Source organism: Eurypyga helias, unplaced genomic scaffold (genome assembly GCF_000690775.1).
Source record: "Eurypyga helias isolate BGI_N326 unplaced genomic scaffold, ASM69077v1 scaffold1391, whole genome shotgun sequence".
In the NCBI taxonomy this organism is placed as follows: Eukaryota; Metazoa; Chordata; class Aves; order Eurypygiformes; family Eurypygidae; genus Eurypyga; species Eurypyga helias.
The window spans coordinates 9,454-26,836 of record NW_010231264.1 but is presented as its reverse complement, the minus strand read 5'-3'; the positions used below and the strand labels follow the sequence as shown (position 1 = coordinate 26,836).

Sequence of the window (17,383 nt, the reverse complement as noted above, 5' to 3'; positions counted from 1 at the left end):
AGGCACGATTGTATTAAATGTGTGTGTGTGAGAGAGTGTGCACACTTGGAAGCAACATGAAGGGTTTCTATATGCCCTAGCATACAGGCAGAGGGGAGAAAAGGAGGTAAGGCTGTCAAAGATATTCAATAAATTGTATTTATCACATTGAATTCCAATCTGTTTTAGGTATATCACCATCATGTCTGCCTGTATTTTTGTCCTGCATACGTAAAGCGACTTGGGATCTAGTCCTCCTGAATGAAAGGTGATACAGAAATGTAAAGGATTAGTATCATTACAAAAATAGACACAGGGAATATGGAAAACATTCCCCACCAGGTTATAAATATGCTAATGCAAGTTAAATCTGGGACCTTAATTGCTTTACCAGAGTTCCCATAAATGCATAGAATTTAACCTCAGAATGTCCTGCCTCGTCCTGTAAATATTAAAAAGAAAAAAAATATCCCTCAGATGAATTTCTCAAGGTTTGTGAGCCAGATTTCTTCTGCTTGAAAGCCAGCAGCCCTGCCCCAGTGTTGGTTGGAATGAGCCTGGTTCCCCTGCTCCTCAGGTCCAGGGAGGGCAGAACTGGTCTGGAATAAAATATTGCACAATCCTCAACAAAATTATATCCCTTGCAAACAGCTCCAGGCCATACTATCTACATTTAGCAATGTAGAAATGAATGTTCCAGCAATGTACTACTTTGATAATATGCAAAATAAAATTGCTGCCTCATGTTGTACTTAAAGCAGCCCCCCAACTCCACTGCCCCCCACCCCCCTCCCCAGCTCTTTGTGGCCAGGAGGAATGTGACTGCGATGTAGCCTTGGGGCGGGTCAGACCTACAGCAAAGTGTCCTTCCTATCCTGACAGCTTGGAGAAGCACAAAAAGCTGTGCCCAAAAGCAATAGCACTGCACTAACTAGTGCTTCTTCTCCAGGGTTGGGGAGGGATAGCTTTGATTACCCCTTTTTCATGAGCAGGAGGAGGTCCAGGAAGATGCTGGGGGGCCAGTATTGTGTGAGAGTCTGTAGTTCCTTGAATAGAAAGAGCAGCCTGAATGGTGGTGTCTGCAGTCGTTAAAGTGCTGGTGGCTTGCCAACCCAGGTCTCCCCCAAAAACAGGCCTTCGGTTCCCTGAGAGAAAGGGAGGACTTACAAAAGAACATTTTAAAAAACCCTTCTCCCTTCCTGCCCTAAAGCTTCCCTTTCTGTGTGCATTCAAGCAAAGAAACTCCTTGCAGCCCTGTAGGGTGAGACCTTGGACCTCATCAAGGACCTTACCACTAGGGCTTCCTTTTTCAAAAAAAAACCCCAAAAAACAACATACTATCATCACAGCCCGAGACAAACCTCTTCAGGAGAGGCGCTTCTTTCTTTGGTGTGATCCCATAACTAATAATGCCTCGCGAGTTGTTTTATGGTAACCAGAGTGGGCTGGGTCTTGTGGTTCTTCCCAGAAGGCAACAAAGGCGGTCTGTTCCCACGGCCCGACCTCAGACGCCAAGGACCTACCTGTGGTGCAGCTCTGGATTCCGTGGCTCCAGCAAGGCAGGTGGTGACACCACCAAGTGCAAGATGATCTCACCCCAGGGGGACATGGGGCTGAGTGCAGCAATACTGCACCCTGGCAATGGAGCTGAAACTTTTGTGGAGCTCTTGGCAAAGTGTCAGTGTGTTCAGGACTACCTTTTGACCCAACCCAAAACTTAGTTTTACCTCTTTGTCCCTCCCTCCCTGTCTGCACAGTTCAGGTCCCCTTTCCTTCTTTCTGCACCTGCCTCTGATGCATTCAACCTGTAGGTCAGACCTTGTCTTTTGAGGTGTCGAAGTACCCATTCATCATGCTTATCTGCAATCTTTAGCCTCCTGACGCCCCCACCCCTGGACCAACCAGTCCATCCCACAGCTGAACTGGGACAAAGTAGATGTGGACAAAAGCTCCAGTAGGTTATAGACATCATCATTTGTGGAACGATTTTTCTGTTTTCTTTGCCCTAGACAGCCAGGACTTGACCATCTCAAAATTCCCTGCTATTTGCAGCTGGGAATTGCTACACTGGGGAGAAGTGGTGAAGGGGTTGAGGTCTGGCTCCTGAAAGGAAAACCTTCCTTCTTTTCACCCCTGAAGAAAAAAGGGCAGAAATGCATCTCTCCTCCCCCCTCCCCTCCCCACTGCCTTTACAGCATGTAGGCCCTAGACAGCCAGGACTTGACCATCTCAAAATTCCCTGCTATTTGCAGCTGGGAATTGCTACACTGGGGAGAAGTGGTGAAGGGGTTGAGGTCTGGCTCCTGAAAGGAAAACCTTCCTTCTTTTCACCCCTGAAGAAAAAAGGGCAGAAATGCATCTCTCCTCCCCCCTCCCCTCCCCACTGCCTTTACAGCATGTAGGGGCTGGGGCGGGGCATTCCAGCGGCTGCTGGCCAGTATCCTGGAAACTGTCTCCTTTTTCCCAGTCCCAGCCCCTTTTATGAAGGAGACAATGCGGACATACAGTGAGTGCCTTGTGCATCACTTGGGCCCCCAGACCCTTTGACACAGGGATTTCATACAGTGGCTAACCCCCTCCCCGAGGTGCCTCCACACCCAGTCCAGTGGGCTCCAGCCTCGCCTTTTCCAGGCTAATCCAGAAGGAAGTTACATGCCTTATTTTCCTAAGGGGCTTGAGAGAAATATGTGTAATGTGATTCCAGGGAAATAATACAGATAATTCCATAATTTACCCATGGTTCCCTTTTGGTTTATTTACCCATGTCTCTTCACCATTTCTCTCCCTCTTTCTTCCTCCCACTCCCTTGCCCACCTCTCCCCAAGGGTCTCTTCAGCATGTTTTGCTCTGGCCCCTCCACAGGGTGGGAAATGCTGCTTCCCACTCCAAATGATAAGCGATCTCCAATCCAAAGTGTGGCTTGGCTTTCTTTGCGTGTTGTGTCTTGCTCCAGAGGCACAAGCTCAGGCAAAGGATTTGGAGGAATTTGCAATTATAATATCCCCATGCCCCTCTTTAGCACTTTCTCAGTGATACCAAGGCCATTTCTGGGGTGAAGGTACAAGCCTGCTCCTGAGTTTGTAGCTGCAGCTGTCTGTTGAACAGTGGTGCCCCAAAAAGTGCCTGGGTTCGTTCACATCACGGGATTTGCGCTTAGGCTTATTTTTTTTATCTGAAGGATGGCTTCCCAGTTACTCCAAGACACACTACCAGCAATTGCAATGATGCTTGCTATGTCAGCTCCACTGAGGCCTCTCACAGGAAGATCTGAGCTATATTTCTTTGATGTTTTCCTATCCTAGAAAATTGTTTCATACAGGAGCCATTTTTACAGGATACCCTGAAGAAGTCCCATGACTTTAATAGGAAATACCAGCCTGTGTTCGAAGTTGCATAATGTGTCATTAACCTCTGCTTCATCCAGCTAACAGACCTGCAGGGACAGCTTTAAGCTTTGAAACACTGCACTCCTCCAGGCCACCGTGGCCTTCAAATCTCTTGTCCCTCCTGCCTACTCCCTTCCCAATGCAGAGTCTGGTGTTCTGCACCTATTCTTACATGGGCTGCTGTCTAGTGGCACTGTACGTGGGGAAGCGCCCCTTGGGCACTTTCTCTAGCTGATGCTAGAGATACCTGGACATCTTTTCCTGTTCCTCACCTATGCAGAGCGTTTTCCAGCCCAGCAGAAGTTGTACAGTCCCCTGCTGCATCCCTCGTGTCTCTGTTTCTCACAGATCCAGGCAAAAACACTGAAGCAGTCCTCTGAGGCAGGTTGGATATGTTTCTTTGCACCAAGAGAAAAAAAGCAGAAGGATGAGAGAAGAAATAACTCCAGGAGAGACAGTACAAGCTCTACATAAATAGCTTCCCTTGGATTCCTGTGCTGAGCATGTGTTGGATGATGGGTTGAGCTCTTACTGCACCTACTTTTGTTTTAAAGCAGAGAGAGTACAAGGCAGGCATAATCATTTATTTATTGTACAGAGAGAAATTGCAAGATGATCTGTGCTCTCCTAACAGAAGTAGCTTGTGAGTTTTGGCTCTTTGCTGTTGATCCTGGAAGCCCCTACTCCACACGTAGGAGTTGCTTCTCCTGTGCCGTGTTTCCCCATGATGCAGGAGTAGCAGAGGGGTGCAGGCTGGTCCCTTCAGCTCTCATACCTGTAGCCCACTGGCCCAGCCCTACCTCCCATGGAGCTGGTGACTCCTGAGGATTTGATGGGGAACTTGGTGCCCCATGAAGGCTGAATCCTTGTGTTTGCAGACTAAGGGCATTAGTACAAAGGTGCAGGGGAGCACACTAATTAGGGCAGCCATCATATAGGTGTAGTAAAAGTTGTCCCAGCTGTTGGTGACACCAGAGGGATAAAATCTGGTACCCGAGTATCTTACAGTTGCGTTTGCAGCCTTGCATCAGTGCTGCCATCCCTTGCTCAGATAGATGCTTTGCGAACACCTAAGGACACTAATGTTATACATGGACTTTCTGTGAATTAGCTCCTATGTAGGTAATTGGAGATTAATTTATCATTTATTTTTCCCTGCTGCTATTAGGGATACACTCTGTATCTGACAGAAAATCATGTATATGCTTCCTCCAGTCATGGTTGCTGAGGCAGACTGGGACCTTTTCATGGCAGCTCTGGAAAATAAGTTTTTATTCTTTCCAAATTACTTCATAAGAAGCATCAGGTTTCCTGTGGCCCTGTAATCATGTCAGGGCTGAGGCAGAAAACACAAGTTATGTTTGTCTGATGTGCCTGCACCCAGAAAATATGTCTTTTTCCAGAGTGTGTGGCTTCTTCATTGCAAAGAGAGAGGGGTTCAAGGCAAGCTTTCTCCCTGGAAGACACAGCAGACCTTTGGCTGTTTATTATGGTGTTTCTTCCCTCCCAGCTGTTGCGGCCACAATTAAATGCATTGCCTAGCACTGTAAATCCCACCCAGGCACTGCTCTTGAGCATGGCCCTGCAGTTTTCTTCAGTCAAAACATGTTTACATGCTAATTTACTGAGATCACAGCAACCGCACCACCCCATCTGCACCCTGGCTACCCAGATTATAATGCTGTGTTCTGGCGGGTTGGACATCTGACATGCTTTCAAATAAAGGGATGGCCAGCCAAGCAGTGGTCAGTGCTGCAGGCTGCCTGCGAAAAGGGGTGGCTTTGCATGGCTAGTGCCTTGCACGCTGCCCCAAGCTGGGGGATGCCAGGCAGACAGCACACACACCCCGACACACACCCCTGCAGTGATGAGCCACTTCTCTGATCTGCTGGCAGTTGGCTGTGTTGGAAGGGAATGGGGACACTTCTGAGGGTCCCCAGAAAGGCTTTTGACTGGTCTTCGGGGTGCTGCTCCCCTGTTGCACTACAAGCTGTCCAGATAACCCTGCAGCATGTCACTTCCTAGGTAGAGGTCTGGAAGAGCCTTGCTGAGGTGGTTTTGAGGCAGAGAGCATCCCCAAATGTCTTGCACAGTTTCACCTTCCAGAAGCATCGATCTTTCTTTCTTTGTGCTAGAGCAGCATGGTCTTCCTTTCCTCCATCCCACATCTCCTGTAGGGACCAGGAGTCATTTTGTACATCACACAGTACTGACCAAAAGACTCTTCCTCTTGCAATGGAGGCATCATGATGTTTCTGCAACATCAGCAACAATTCTAGCTTGCTTGAAATTTCAGGGGCTCCAGGGTGAGGCTAAAGCAATTTTTCATTTCAACATGATAACCTCTACTGCCCAGGGGCTTCAAAACCCCAGGTGTGAATTGAAAACATCACTCCATCTATTTCAGAGATGTTTCAGTAAGAATTGTTTTGTTCTTACCCTGGGCTGTGTCAAAATGATGGGCTGACCAAAATATTTGACTGAAAATTGTTTAGCACCTGTAGTCTTCAGAGACATTCAGAACAGGGTAACCCTCTTGAGAGGCTGTCTTTGAAAGAAAGTGATATATTGTGCTGTTAAAATAAAGTTATCTGAAACAGGGGATGAGACAACCTGTGCGGAAAGAGGGATACGAAGGAGAGGCCACGTGATTTCTAAGTCAAGGTCCCTTGCTCTACTCCAGTGACTCCTCATGCTAGGTGTGCTCTCTCTGTGACTATCCATGAGCAGAGCCACTGTTGTAGAGATGGGAAGAAGGATTGTTCTTAACCATGTGAAGACTAATTTTCTGGACTAGGTAGTGGAAGCCTCTTTGCTCCATCTGTACTGGGCTGAAGACTGTGGTTAATCACACTTCATTACAAGCTGAAGCAAAGCAGCACCAAAGTGTCGGCAGAGGGGAGAGGCCATAGAGGGAGGAAGTGTGTTTCATAAATGTGGGTAAGGAGTCTACATTATGAGTGTGCTGGGAATAAAAACAAGCTTGTACCAGTGAATAGCGTGCCTCAAATTTCAGACCAGTTCCTGTGGGCCCACTTAAAGCTTATTCCAGTTTTTAAGAAGTCGATGGCTCCAGCAATATCTCCAATGTTTAGGAGCAAGAAATGTTGCCAGACCCTCTAGAGCCATGCCGCTAGAAATATGATGGAATTATTAAGTGCATTTATTGTTCCTGTTTATTGTTAGAAGCATGACGTCTCAGCTTGTCTGCTGAGTTCCTTTTTACATGCAACACTCATAAATTCAAAAGAGGGGGGGAGAATGGCCGGAGTTCTGCTTTTTATACGGGACAGGGGTTGTTTAAGCCACTTTGTCTTGGTCACACCTGGCTGCTACACTGTCCCTCGCTAACATCTGTGCAGAGGTTGTCTTAGCATCATGCAAATGGATGGGCTGTCTGGGAAGGGAACCATGATACAGCCTTCACATACCCTCATTAGAGTGAAGTGGAAAACTTCTGACATTTTTAATATCAATTTCTAATAAAATGAAAACTTTTAGCCTTGTGTTGAGCCAGAATAACAAAACCAAACTAATTTTATTTACGTTGCTGGGGGTGGGGAGCATTCAGCTGAAAACTGTGTGTTTCAGCCATGGGGAAAATTGCCTTCCTACTGTCTCTCTGTTTTTTATTGGAACAAATAGACACATAGTAAAAGTGTGAGCCAGCTTCCTTTTTTGCTAATACTATAAAATAGGGAGCAAAGCCGGCTTCCCCTCATTTTCCTTTACTTCTTTATTCTGTCCTGTCTTTGCCAATTGGAAACAGAACGCAGAGAGTTACTTTGTCTCTGGAAACAACTCTTGCAAGGCTTGACTGTTTTCAATGCTTTCCAAATAGAAGAGCATTTTGGAATTCACATAGTCTTCCTGAAGTTTTAGAGAAGGAGGTCTGAGAAAATGAATTCATGTTTTCTTCTTTCAAGCTTGTTTGCAAGGAGAAAATTAGGGAGAAAGATTCACAGGGGAAATTATACTGGCAATTTCCCTGCTGATTAATCAATGTAAGGGACATTATACTCAAATATTAATAAAAAAGCTTGAACTTCCTGCCCTTTTCCTATGTTTTCTTCTCCAAAACTACTGTCTGCCTTCCCCTCTCATGAACAACCGATCCTTCAGAAGTGCTTTGTTGTCTGCACAGAATAGGCAGCAGGAGCAGAGGTGTTGGAAGGCATAGGTCCTTCTCATGCCACTGTTCAACTCCAGTTGAACACAGCTGCTCAGTTCAGAAGAGATGCTTCATTAGTGGCAACGTAGATGCAGTTATTGTTTCTCTAAATCAGTAGCAGAAAGACAAACAGAATCAAAAAGCAGCTCTGTAATGAGAGAGCAAGAGAACAGGCTTCACAAGTACAATTACATCGCATCAGCTGTGATGATAAAGATCCTTGCTCAACATCAGAAGTTTCCAATGCCATGCCATATGTTGCTCTCCTCCTTTTTAGAATTGAGTTTTAAATGAGATATAGCAAGGAATCGTTGATTAGAGTTGTTGCTCTGGAAAAGATCAGGAGAGCATTTGGTTTCCAGTTTGAAAATAAAATGAAAAAGTCACAAGTCTTGAAGGAAATTTCCAATGTGGTTTTCATCTGGCTTGGCAGGTTTCTTCTGGAGAACAGAAAGCTGAAAGAAGATAGGAATTTGGAAGACATGCTGTGACCCGGATAGAAATTCTTCGGCAAAAAGAGAAATGTAGAAGCAAAACAGTATGTAATGAAAATCAAAAATCTTCTTTTACCAAGTTTGTCTCTCTTGTTTCTTCTGCAGGACCAAATATTTCCAGGGGAAGAAGGTGAATGGAGAGTTTGATATCCGCGTGGAACAGGTCAGTGACAACTGAATTTGGCTCTAAGAAACGTGTGTAGATGTGGATGAGGTATTAATGACAGATAATCCATGGATATTTTTTCTCTTGAAGAAAGGAACTAATGAGGAGTTTTAAAACATGTCTATTTTATAGAGTTATGGAAACTATAAATGAAAATGTTTTCTTGGGCCGTCCCTTCATCCTCCCTATCTTTGCAGAATCAGTCGCTATTTCACTTTTAAATGAAATTTTCTGTTCCAGTGATGGGATTATAATTTCTTCCATTGGAAGTCTGCCTCACAGCTCTCTATGTATGCCTGAAAAGGTGCAAAGCCAGCATGCCATACTACATATTGGTGATGTAATGTTTCACGTGCAAGCTACACCACAAGTCTTCTGACTTACCCTGATTTAAGCCTAAAACCTTTGCTTTAAGTATGAAAAAGAACTACATATGGCAAAATCTTTTTATCTGTTGGAAGTCCATATGAAGAGTCAGGAAGTTCACGGTCTGTTTTCTGATGTGCTCTGCAGGGCATCGGACAAATTCTCTGTTTCCCTGTTAGCCTTGGCACTGGCCATTCATTTCTGTTGAAAACTCTCCATGTTGGGGTCTGTCCCCTCCTCTCTGTGTTGGTGCAGTGTCTGTCAAAATGAAGTAGCAGTATTGACTGGCAATTTGGATGCTGTTGCCAAAGTAGAAATAGTTATTAATAATCATCTGCAGGTGCCTAACTTGAAAGCAGACATAAGAAGAGAGAGACGTAGAGATGAGCTGGTGATACTGAATATTCTTGTTTTATGCTCATTAGGGCTATAAAACTGCTTGGATGGATAAAGCAAGCTGGTAAATGTTCTTCAAATGATCTGACATTTTCTGTCTTTATAAAGCTGTTGATTCTGCAGTGTGTGTGCATGTGTGTACATGCACATGTGTGTGTATAGAAGTATTAATGCAGTGGTTTTAGAGATTTTCTTAGGACCCATTTCCCTTCAAAAGTTGTTCCTTCTCTTTTCAAAGGGGTGCTGTCCAGTTGCCTGGGACTCTTGCATAAACACACATGCTCTGATCATGATCTGGGTGGGACAGAAAAGTTAATAAGTCATTTTATTTGCAATTGGGATACTATGAACACTTCGTTTTCCTCTTTTTATCGGTATCACACTTGTCAGTACTGGGTGGTATTAGCAAAAACAATTCTCACTTGCACTTCCTTATCAAAGTCTCTTTTGCTGCTGCCTCAGTAAATGTTCTAAAAATAGAACAGGAAAGTAAGAATAATCACGCTTCTCACACAGAAGAATGGAATCAAATACTAATTCAGATTTTCCCAACTTCAAAGCTAGACCTGGTACTCTTCAAAATGACCTGTTAATTCTTCCCTAAACCTTCAGTCTCTGTCTTTCTCCTCCTAGTCCCTCTCCTCAGCTGAGGTCCTTATAAAGGAGCTATCTTCAAACGGTTGGTGAGTGGAGAAGGGCAGAGGTGGACTCTTGATCCCTGATGGGTTAGACCCAGTAATGACGTTAGTCATCATTGCTAGGTAGCTTATTGCATTTCCCCAAGGGGTCTGCAGAGGGACTGTGCTGGGTTTGTGTGGTGGGGTTTTGGTAGCTGGGGAAGAGCCACAGGGGTGCCTCCTGTGGCTCTAAATCAACCCCACCTCTGGCCACAGCCAAACCAGTGAATGCCTCTGTGATTTACATATTTAAGTGGGGGAAACAAAATGAGAAGCAGGGGAAGAAGTGGAAACACAGTGTGGAGAGAGGAGCGGAAGGGAAGTGTGATATGAGAGAGACAACTGAACAAATAAAGGTCAGTGTGGAAAGGCAGGAGGAGGTAGCTGGAGAAGAGGTTCCCCTGTAGCCCCTGGTGAGAGGGGCGGCTGTGCCCTGCAGCCATGGAGGGTCATGGGGGAGCAGAAACCCCCCCCTGCAGCCCAGGGAGGCCCACACCAGAGCAGGTGGCTGTTCCCAAAGGAAGCCGTGACACTGTGGGAAGCCCACGCTGGAGCAGGCTGCGGAAGGATGCCCCCCCGTGGGGTGAAGTTAGTGAAGAACTGCAGCCTGTGGGAAGGACTCACACTGGAGAAGTTCATGGGGGATGGTCTCCTGTAGGAGGGGCCCCAGGCTAGAACAGGGACAGAGTGTGAGGATCCTCCCCAGAGGAGGAAGGATTGGCAGAGACAACGTGTGATGGACTGACCACAAACCCCATGCCCTGTCCCCCTGCACTGCTGGTGGGGAGGATGTAGAGAAATGGGGAGCACTGAGCCCAGGAAGAAGAGAGGAGTGAGAGAAAGTCGGTTTTAAGATCTGGTTTGGTTTGTCTCTCATTGCCCCACTCTGATTTGATCAGTAACTAATTAAATTGATCTTTTTTAAATTGATCTTTAAAATTTAATAATCTTTAAATAATCTTTAATCTTTAATAAATCTTTAAATTGATCTTCCACAAGTCGAATCTGTTTTGCCAATGACCATAACTGGTGAGTGATCCCGCCTGTTCTTGTCTCCACCCATGATCCTTTCCTTATATTTTCTCATCCCCTCCCCACTGTGGGGAAGAGTGAGCGAGCGGCCGCCTGGGCTGGCTGGGCCTAAACCACAATGGGGACTCTCCCAGTCTGTCTCCTGAAACCCTTCACACAGGCTGAATGCTTGTGGGTGAGAAGAGGCACCAAGTTGCTCCAAGCAAAGACTGAAAGGCTGGTGTGACTCTGCTGGAGTGGACCATCGTCAGGCCCCTTGTGGCCTTCTTTAAATACTGAGCATAGTGACCGCAACATTGCCCAAGGGAAGGAAGCACGCAGTGGGTAGGACAGTTGAGAAACAATGAACAAGGGACCCAGCTACTTCCCCTTGCCCCCTCTCTGCCCCTCAGATCAGGCAACTGAGCCTCCACATAGCGGGCAGGGAACTGCTCTTGACTCCCCAGACCTCAAAAGCAGAAGGGGTGTTCACTTTGCCCAGCTGGATCCACTGTCTATCAAGGGAAACACAGAAGCTGCATTGTCAAGGGCAGTCCTCGAACCTGACCTCAAGCCCCTCTGCATATTGTTGAGGTCAAGAGAGGGGCACTTCTTTCTTCAAACTCTGGCTTTTTGTTCCCTTCTTTTTTTTTGCGTATCCATCCTTGCTCAGTATTTCTTGATATTTGTTCTTCATTCATTGCTACTTCCCTGATTATCTGGATCCTTCCTTGCTTCATCCTCTTCCTCAAGCACAATCCAGGAGCTAAAATTGTTGTGGAAGAGGTCCTCTGAGGCTGAATGAAGACCCTCTTGACCTGAAAAATTACTGTTCTTCCACAATTTTATTACAGGGGAAAACCAAACAAACCCCAACAAAACAGGAAAGAACTGAGTTTACCAGCCTAGTCATAGAATCATAAAATAGTTTAGGTTGGAAAAGACTTTTAAGATCATCTAGTCCAACCATTAACCTAACACTGCCAAGTCCACCACTAAACCATGTCCCTAAGCATCACATCTACATGTCTTTTAACTGCCTTCAGGGATGGTGATTCAACCACTTCCCTGGGCAGCCGGTTCCAATGCTTGGCAGCCCTTTTGGTGAAGAAATTTTTCCTAATAACTGATCTAAACCTCCCCTGGTCCAACTTGAGGTTATTTCCTCTTGTCCTATCACTTGTCACTTGGGAGGAGAGACACACCCACCTCTCTGAAGCCTTCCTGACCTTGGGCAGATCAACACTCCCACCCAACTTGGAGTCATCTGCAAACACACTAAGGGTGCACCTGATCCTCTTGTCCAGGTCAGTGATAAAGATACTTACAGAACTGGCCCCAGTACTGAGCCCTGGGGAACACCGCTTGTGATTGGTCGCCAACTGGATTTAACTCTGTTCACCACCACAATTTGGGACCAGCCATCCAGCCAGGTTTTGTACCCAGCGTGTTGCTCTTTGAGATCCTGACTCAGCAGTCTTCACTACTGTAACCATCCCATGAAGAGCACACAGACTGTGCCATGGTGCACAAGCCCTACCCTGGCTGTTCAGTTCTGAATGAACTCTACATCAGATCAAGGTTTGACTTTCATGCACCTCTTGAGTCACTGTGTCTGCTCAGCTAGTTCATTTATTTTTTCAGTTTTCCATTTGATCTTGCTTCAAATAACCACACATTATTGCCTCAACAAGAAATACAGTTTGCAGTAGGAAAATTTTTTATATTTTATAGGAAAAAACTTTTTTGATTTGAAAAGCTAAATAACAAAAAGATTTGAATGGCAGAGAGCAGTGGAAGCAAATATCCAAATGTTAAATACTCTTGAAAAACCACATTGGGAAAAAGCAACTGCCCTATTTTTTTCTGACAGTGCTATTTTTTGCTATTCTTCCAGGATGCTCTGTAGTTGGTTGAAACCAAAGGAAGGGTTTGCATTGTTCCTTTTTCTCTTTTTCTTTCATCTCCATCTCTCTTACATCTTAATTCTTTCTTAGCAAGCCATTTCAGCAATCTTTGGGGGAAGTAGTGCAGGATAGTAAGTGATTTTATTTTTTAAGTCATGACGTCACTTATGTATCACGGAGCAGGAGTGCTGAAAGCAGCACTCTCTCTCTCTCAGCAGTGGGAAGTCAGTATCTAATCTGGTTATACACCCCCCTACCAGCTCTCAGAACTGCCTCTCCCCCTTGGCTGTTGTCCGAGGAATGCAAGACATATGTGATCATGCTGTCTCGCCCCGTCTGTCCCCCACACCCAAAGCTGTGGAAGATACTAGCTGATTTCAGCTGAATTGGAGAAACAGGCAGAAGTTTCAAGATACTCAGTTTCTACAAGAGGTGAATTCAGTTTGTATTAGACCCTGGATAATCAGCAGGGAAGAGACTGTTAAATACCATCCTGCTGCTCAGGGAGCTGCTTTTGTGCTTGTATGAAAATTAGGTTTTCTGGACTCTTGCAGAAGGTTTTCTAGTTCTTTAATGCAAAAGTGAATTACATGACCTCAATACCACCCCCAAGCCTTTGTTCTGCAGCTCAGCCCATTACCACTAGCAAGAGACACTGTGGGCACTGCCTGGTGCCAGCGAGTAGGAGAGGGGGTTGTCCGGGACACCGTGGACACCTGATGGTTTAAGTTTTACTCAGTGTGGGTTAACCCCTAAGCTTCAAGGAGCAGCTGGGTCTAAAAATACTGTCTCTGGTTTATGCTAAAAATAAGGTTCTTCCTTTTAGATTTTGATCCATGTTGTTGCTTTTACTTGCCTTGTGATTTCTAGCTTTGAGAACTACAGTATATACATCTCCAGTTCCTATCTCTAGAAAAGCAAAAGCTAGAGAAATTATTTTAGAAATTAAAAGTATAAGTTTGATTATATAAAATGCCTCTAAGGCTAAGCTAAACTTAAAGTAGAACTTTAAAGTGCCATAGGAGTTGACAACACTGCTTTTAGTCTCTCCTGAAATTAATTTCGCTTTTACCTTTTCAGTCCCCCCTCACTGCCCAGAACATAGGAGGCATTAGGAAATAAAGTATATTCAGGAAGGAGAGGAATTGTACTGTAGACCCTATGCTCTGCAAAACATTTTCCATCACTGGAGGCAACTGGTAGTAATTCAACATCTCCTTCCCCACCTTCTCTGCCCTGTCCCAGAGAAGATCAAGCCTTGCATGCTCTAAGGATGTCACATGACTCTGGGGTTTCCCATATGGATCATATACCCCAGGTGGGGGTCTCCTTGGGTGTTAGGCATGCCCTATGCAGAGGGGGGGATGCCGCATGGCTCTGCATCACCAGCACAACCAGAAGGTGGCAGAAGATCTGGAGCTGAGACCTGGACAACCACAGATCCATCAGGCAGACTGTGACACGATGGGTGATGGCCGGATGAATGAGACTCTTGTCACAAAGCAGGAGGACCACTGGGATGACCGTGGAGACCTGACATCAGAGGGAACTAAAAGAGTTGAGTTTGTTTATCCTGCCAAAACAGAGACTAAAGGAGACATGGCTGCTCCTGCTCCTTAATACACAGTTTTAAGGAAAGGTTTTGTGACATGGTGCCTGCAGTAGCAAGCGGTTAAACCCTGTGGCTCGGGTGGACTTTTCCAACATGGTTAACGAGAGCTCAGGAGGAGAGAGGAGAGCACAGACCTAGCAGTCAAGAGCAAGCAGCACTTCTTAGAGAGTGTCTGCCACCTTCGGGGTACCTTTCCTTCAGGTATTTCCTAAAGGCATTCCAATATATTTAGAGGCATCCTTCCTGGCACTGGCTAATTGATGGGCGGGGGGGTAAAAAGGGTGATGGAGGACTGATGAGGCCATAAGGTTCATCTAAATTTTTATTCCTGTTGTTTGTCCACCCGTCTCCTTCCCACTGTTTCCTGCTGTGACGAGGTGGGTCCGTCTGTCTGTCTGACATGCATTCTTCTTGCACAGCTCATTCACTTGTTCCCGCTGCCTGGTTTATTTTCAGGGAATGATTATTCAGTGAACTCTTATGTACATGCTTCTGGAAAAGTCTTGTGGTATAGATTATGACTCCATTGGCAGCATTGTCAGGAAAAAAAAAGTTGTACTTGGCCCTCACAGAAGATAATTGTAATACAAATCATGAATTCCAGTTCCATTGTACTTCCCGTCCTAAAGAGATATTTTCATGTGCAGCATAAAGTGGTCATCTCAAAAGGCAGAGTCTGATAGGCCCATGTATGATGAAAGGAAAATTAGCCTCTCATCAAACAACTGTATAATTTTTATTCAGGTTTTGGGGTTTTTTTTTCCAGCTGAAAGCCAGAAAGCAGTTCAAGAACAGCGGCAGCAGTTCTCGTGCTTTGCTACATACGAGCATTCAGAAACCATGAATAAAGGGAACTGCAGAAACAGCAAGAATGACTCAAAAATCATGAATTTCTTAAATAAATAGTATCTTCAATTTATTTTTTGTTTGTTTTCCACTGGCTTTTGGAGGCTTGCAGAGTTCATGGTTTTGAGCTATTTCTTAGGATCAAAAGGTTTAGAAATGCACTTTTGCTAGAGCTCCAATTTTCTGGCAGTCACACAACTTCTGAAAAGAAAATTTAAGAGACAATTCCAAATTCCATCAAATCCAATGCATCGAAATGCACTCACACAGGTCAAGGCCTTCAGCACCAGCAATGTCTCCAGGCTAGGAGCATGCATCCTAGCTTCAGGACTTGTGAAGAGCAGCTGGGGAAGCTCCCCTTGGAGCCACACAGCAGCAACCCCCTCCCAGCTGGACCTCTCCATCCTTTTCTCCCAGAGAGCTATCCCAGCACTGGGGGAAGATGGGGAGCGGGGTGCTTCCCCAAGGGAAAATGTCTCAGGAAAGAGCCGTGGGGAATCAGGGTGTGTAATCTCTAATTCTGCATGCATGTGCACACCAAGTGCTCACAGCCCCAGCCCTCCCCCTGTTCACATCCCATACCATCTGAAATGCTTGTAATGGTTGTAGTGAAATGTGCAGTTGCAGGAATGTGGTCTGGTTTCTGCCAGTCTTTCCTTGTACATATTGGAAGATCCACCAAAAGCTAAAGCACAAAATCCACGGAGGAATGTATGGGATTTGGTTAGGCAGTAGTCATTCCTCATCCCAAGTGCCTAAGCCATGACACGAACCAGCCTGTTTTTCTGCCCACTTTTTGTGTCACAGGGCAGGGGAAATAAAACACATGTGTGGTGATAATTGGTGAGGAGTTTCAGGAGCAAGACTGGGAGAGTGGAGATCCTTGATCAGAGTACAGTCAGTGAGTATGGAAGAGCCAAAGGAGACAGGGAGACTGGGGAGCTCCAGCCATGCAGGGGACCCAGTGCCCTGCAAGCCACCCGTGGCTCCAGTGCCACAAGTCAACCTACCTTTCCCCATGCCCATGTGGGTGAGAGGAGCTGCTCAGAGTAACTACTGAACTGATGCTTAGGATCCTGGATGTGAGTGCTCCGCATTGCCTTATGGAAAGCTGCATACTGTAGTGGTAGCTCGGCGCTGTGATTTATGCAGAGGAGTAACCTGCCAAAATGCCAGTGTATGTGTTATAGCACCCGGTGTGTTGCACTGAGGAAGGTGCAAAGGTTCCCTGGCAGTGCTAAAACCCCCTCTGCTATTTATGTGTATGGGTGGTGTAGATGCAAATGGGGGTATGTATGGAAATAGTCACACAAAAGTCTAATAATTGTGTGTCTCCCTTTAAAGCAATAACTAATCTGAGCAGCTTTTAGTAAGGTTATGTACAGATGACAATTTAGAAAGTTCAGTAGCTCAAAAAACCCCAATGTTCTTGTCACTGCATGGACACACTAAGTCTGCTTGCTTAAAAAAAATTCAGCCGCCATGCTCCCAAAACCCAAACCAAAAATCTGTCTTGCATCCTTAATCCTGCCTTCCTGTGCCGCAACGAAGATGAACTGACCCTCAGCATCTGCGCAAGGAGCAAACTGGGATGCTTTCCTGGGGTTCCCCCTTGACACGCAGGGAGAAGTTTAATAAGGACATCTGCCAGAGGCCGAGATTGTCCCAGGACAGCTGAGGCTGGAAGGTACATCTGGATATCTTGTAGCCTAATATCCTGCTCCGAGCAAGTTCACCTAGAGTAGGCTGCCCAAGACCATGTCTAATAAAGGTTTTAGTATCTCCAGGAATGGAGACTCCACAGCCTCTCTGGACAACCTGTTCCAGTGTTTGACCATCATTAGAATAAAAATGGTGTTTTCTTATGTTTACATGGAATTTAGTGTATTTCATTTTGTGCCCATTGCCCCTTGTCCTTTCCTTGGGCACCACTGAGAAGAGTATGGCTCAGTCTGCTTTACTGTCTCCCACCAGGTTTTTATGGATATTGACAAATGTCCCCCTTACATACCAATCATTAATGTCAGATGCACAAGACAGGGAACTGAAGGCAAGTCAGTAGCCTGGACAAAGCAATAATGCAAGGATTACAGCAGATCTCAGCCATAATGAGAGGTTAAAAACAGTCACGTTGCTGCACATTTCATGGGAACGTAGGGACAGCAGTATTATACTAGGGCAAGTGGCCTTACCTCTTACTCAACAACGGTCAGGTCTCTGCTGAAGGATCATGGTGAGTCTGCACCATTACAACTCGAGAAAGTTGCAGACCTGTCAGAGAGGATGCCCGTGAGAGCAGTAACATTGATCACTGCTGAAAAACATCACCTACAAAAAATTCTTACAGGAATAGGGTTGGTTTTGTCGGCGAG

General features: G+C 45.6%; 1 protein-coding gene across 1 annotated transcript in view; it reads left to right on the top strand.

The window, feature by feature from the left end:
* LOC104516595 (synapsin-3-like) overlaps positions 1 to 17,383 on the top strand; it is a 26,755-nt gene that overhangs the window by 5,516 nt on the left and 3,856 nt on the right. Inside the window, exon 2 of the mRNA XM_010160976.1 lies at positions 8,136 to 8,193. Within this exon, the coding sequence (XP_010159278.1) occupies positions 8,136 to 8,193 (58 nt within the window). The remainder of the gene's footprint in view (positions 1 to 8,135; positions 8,194 to 17,383) is intronic.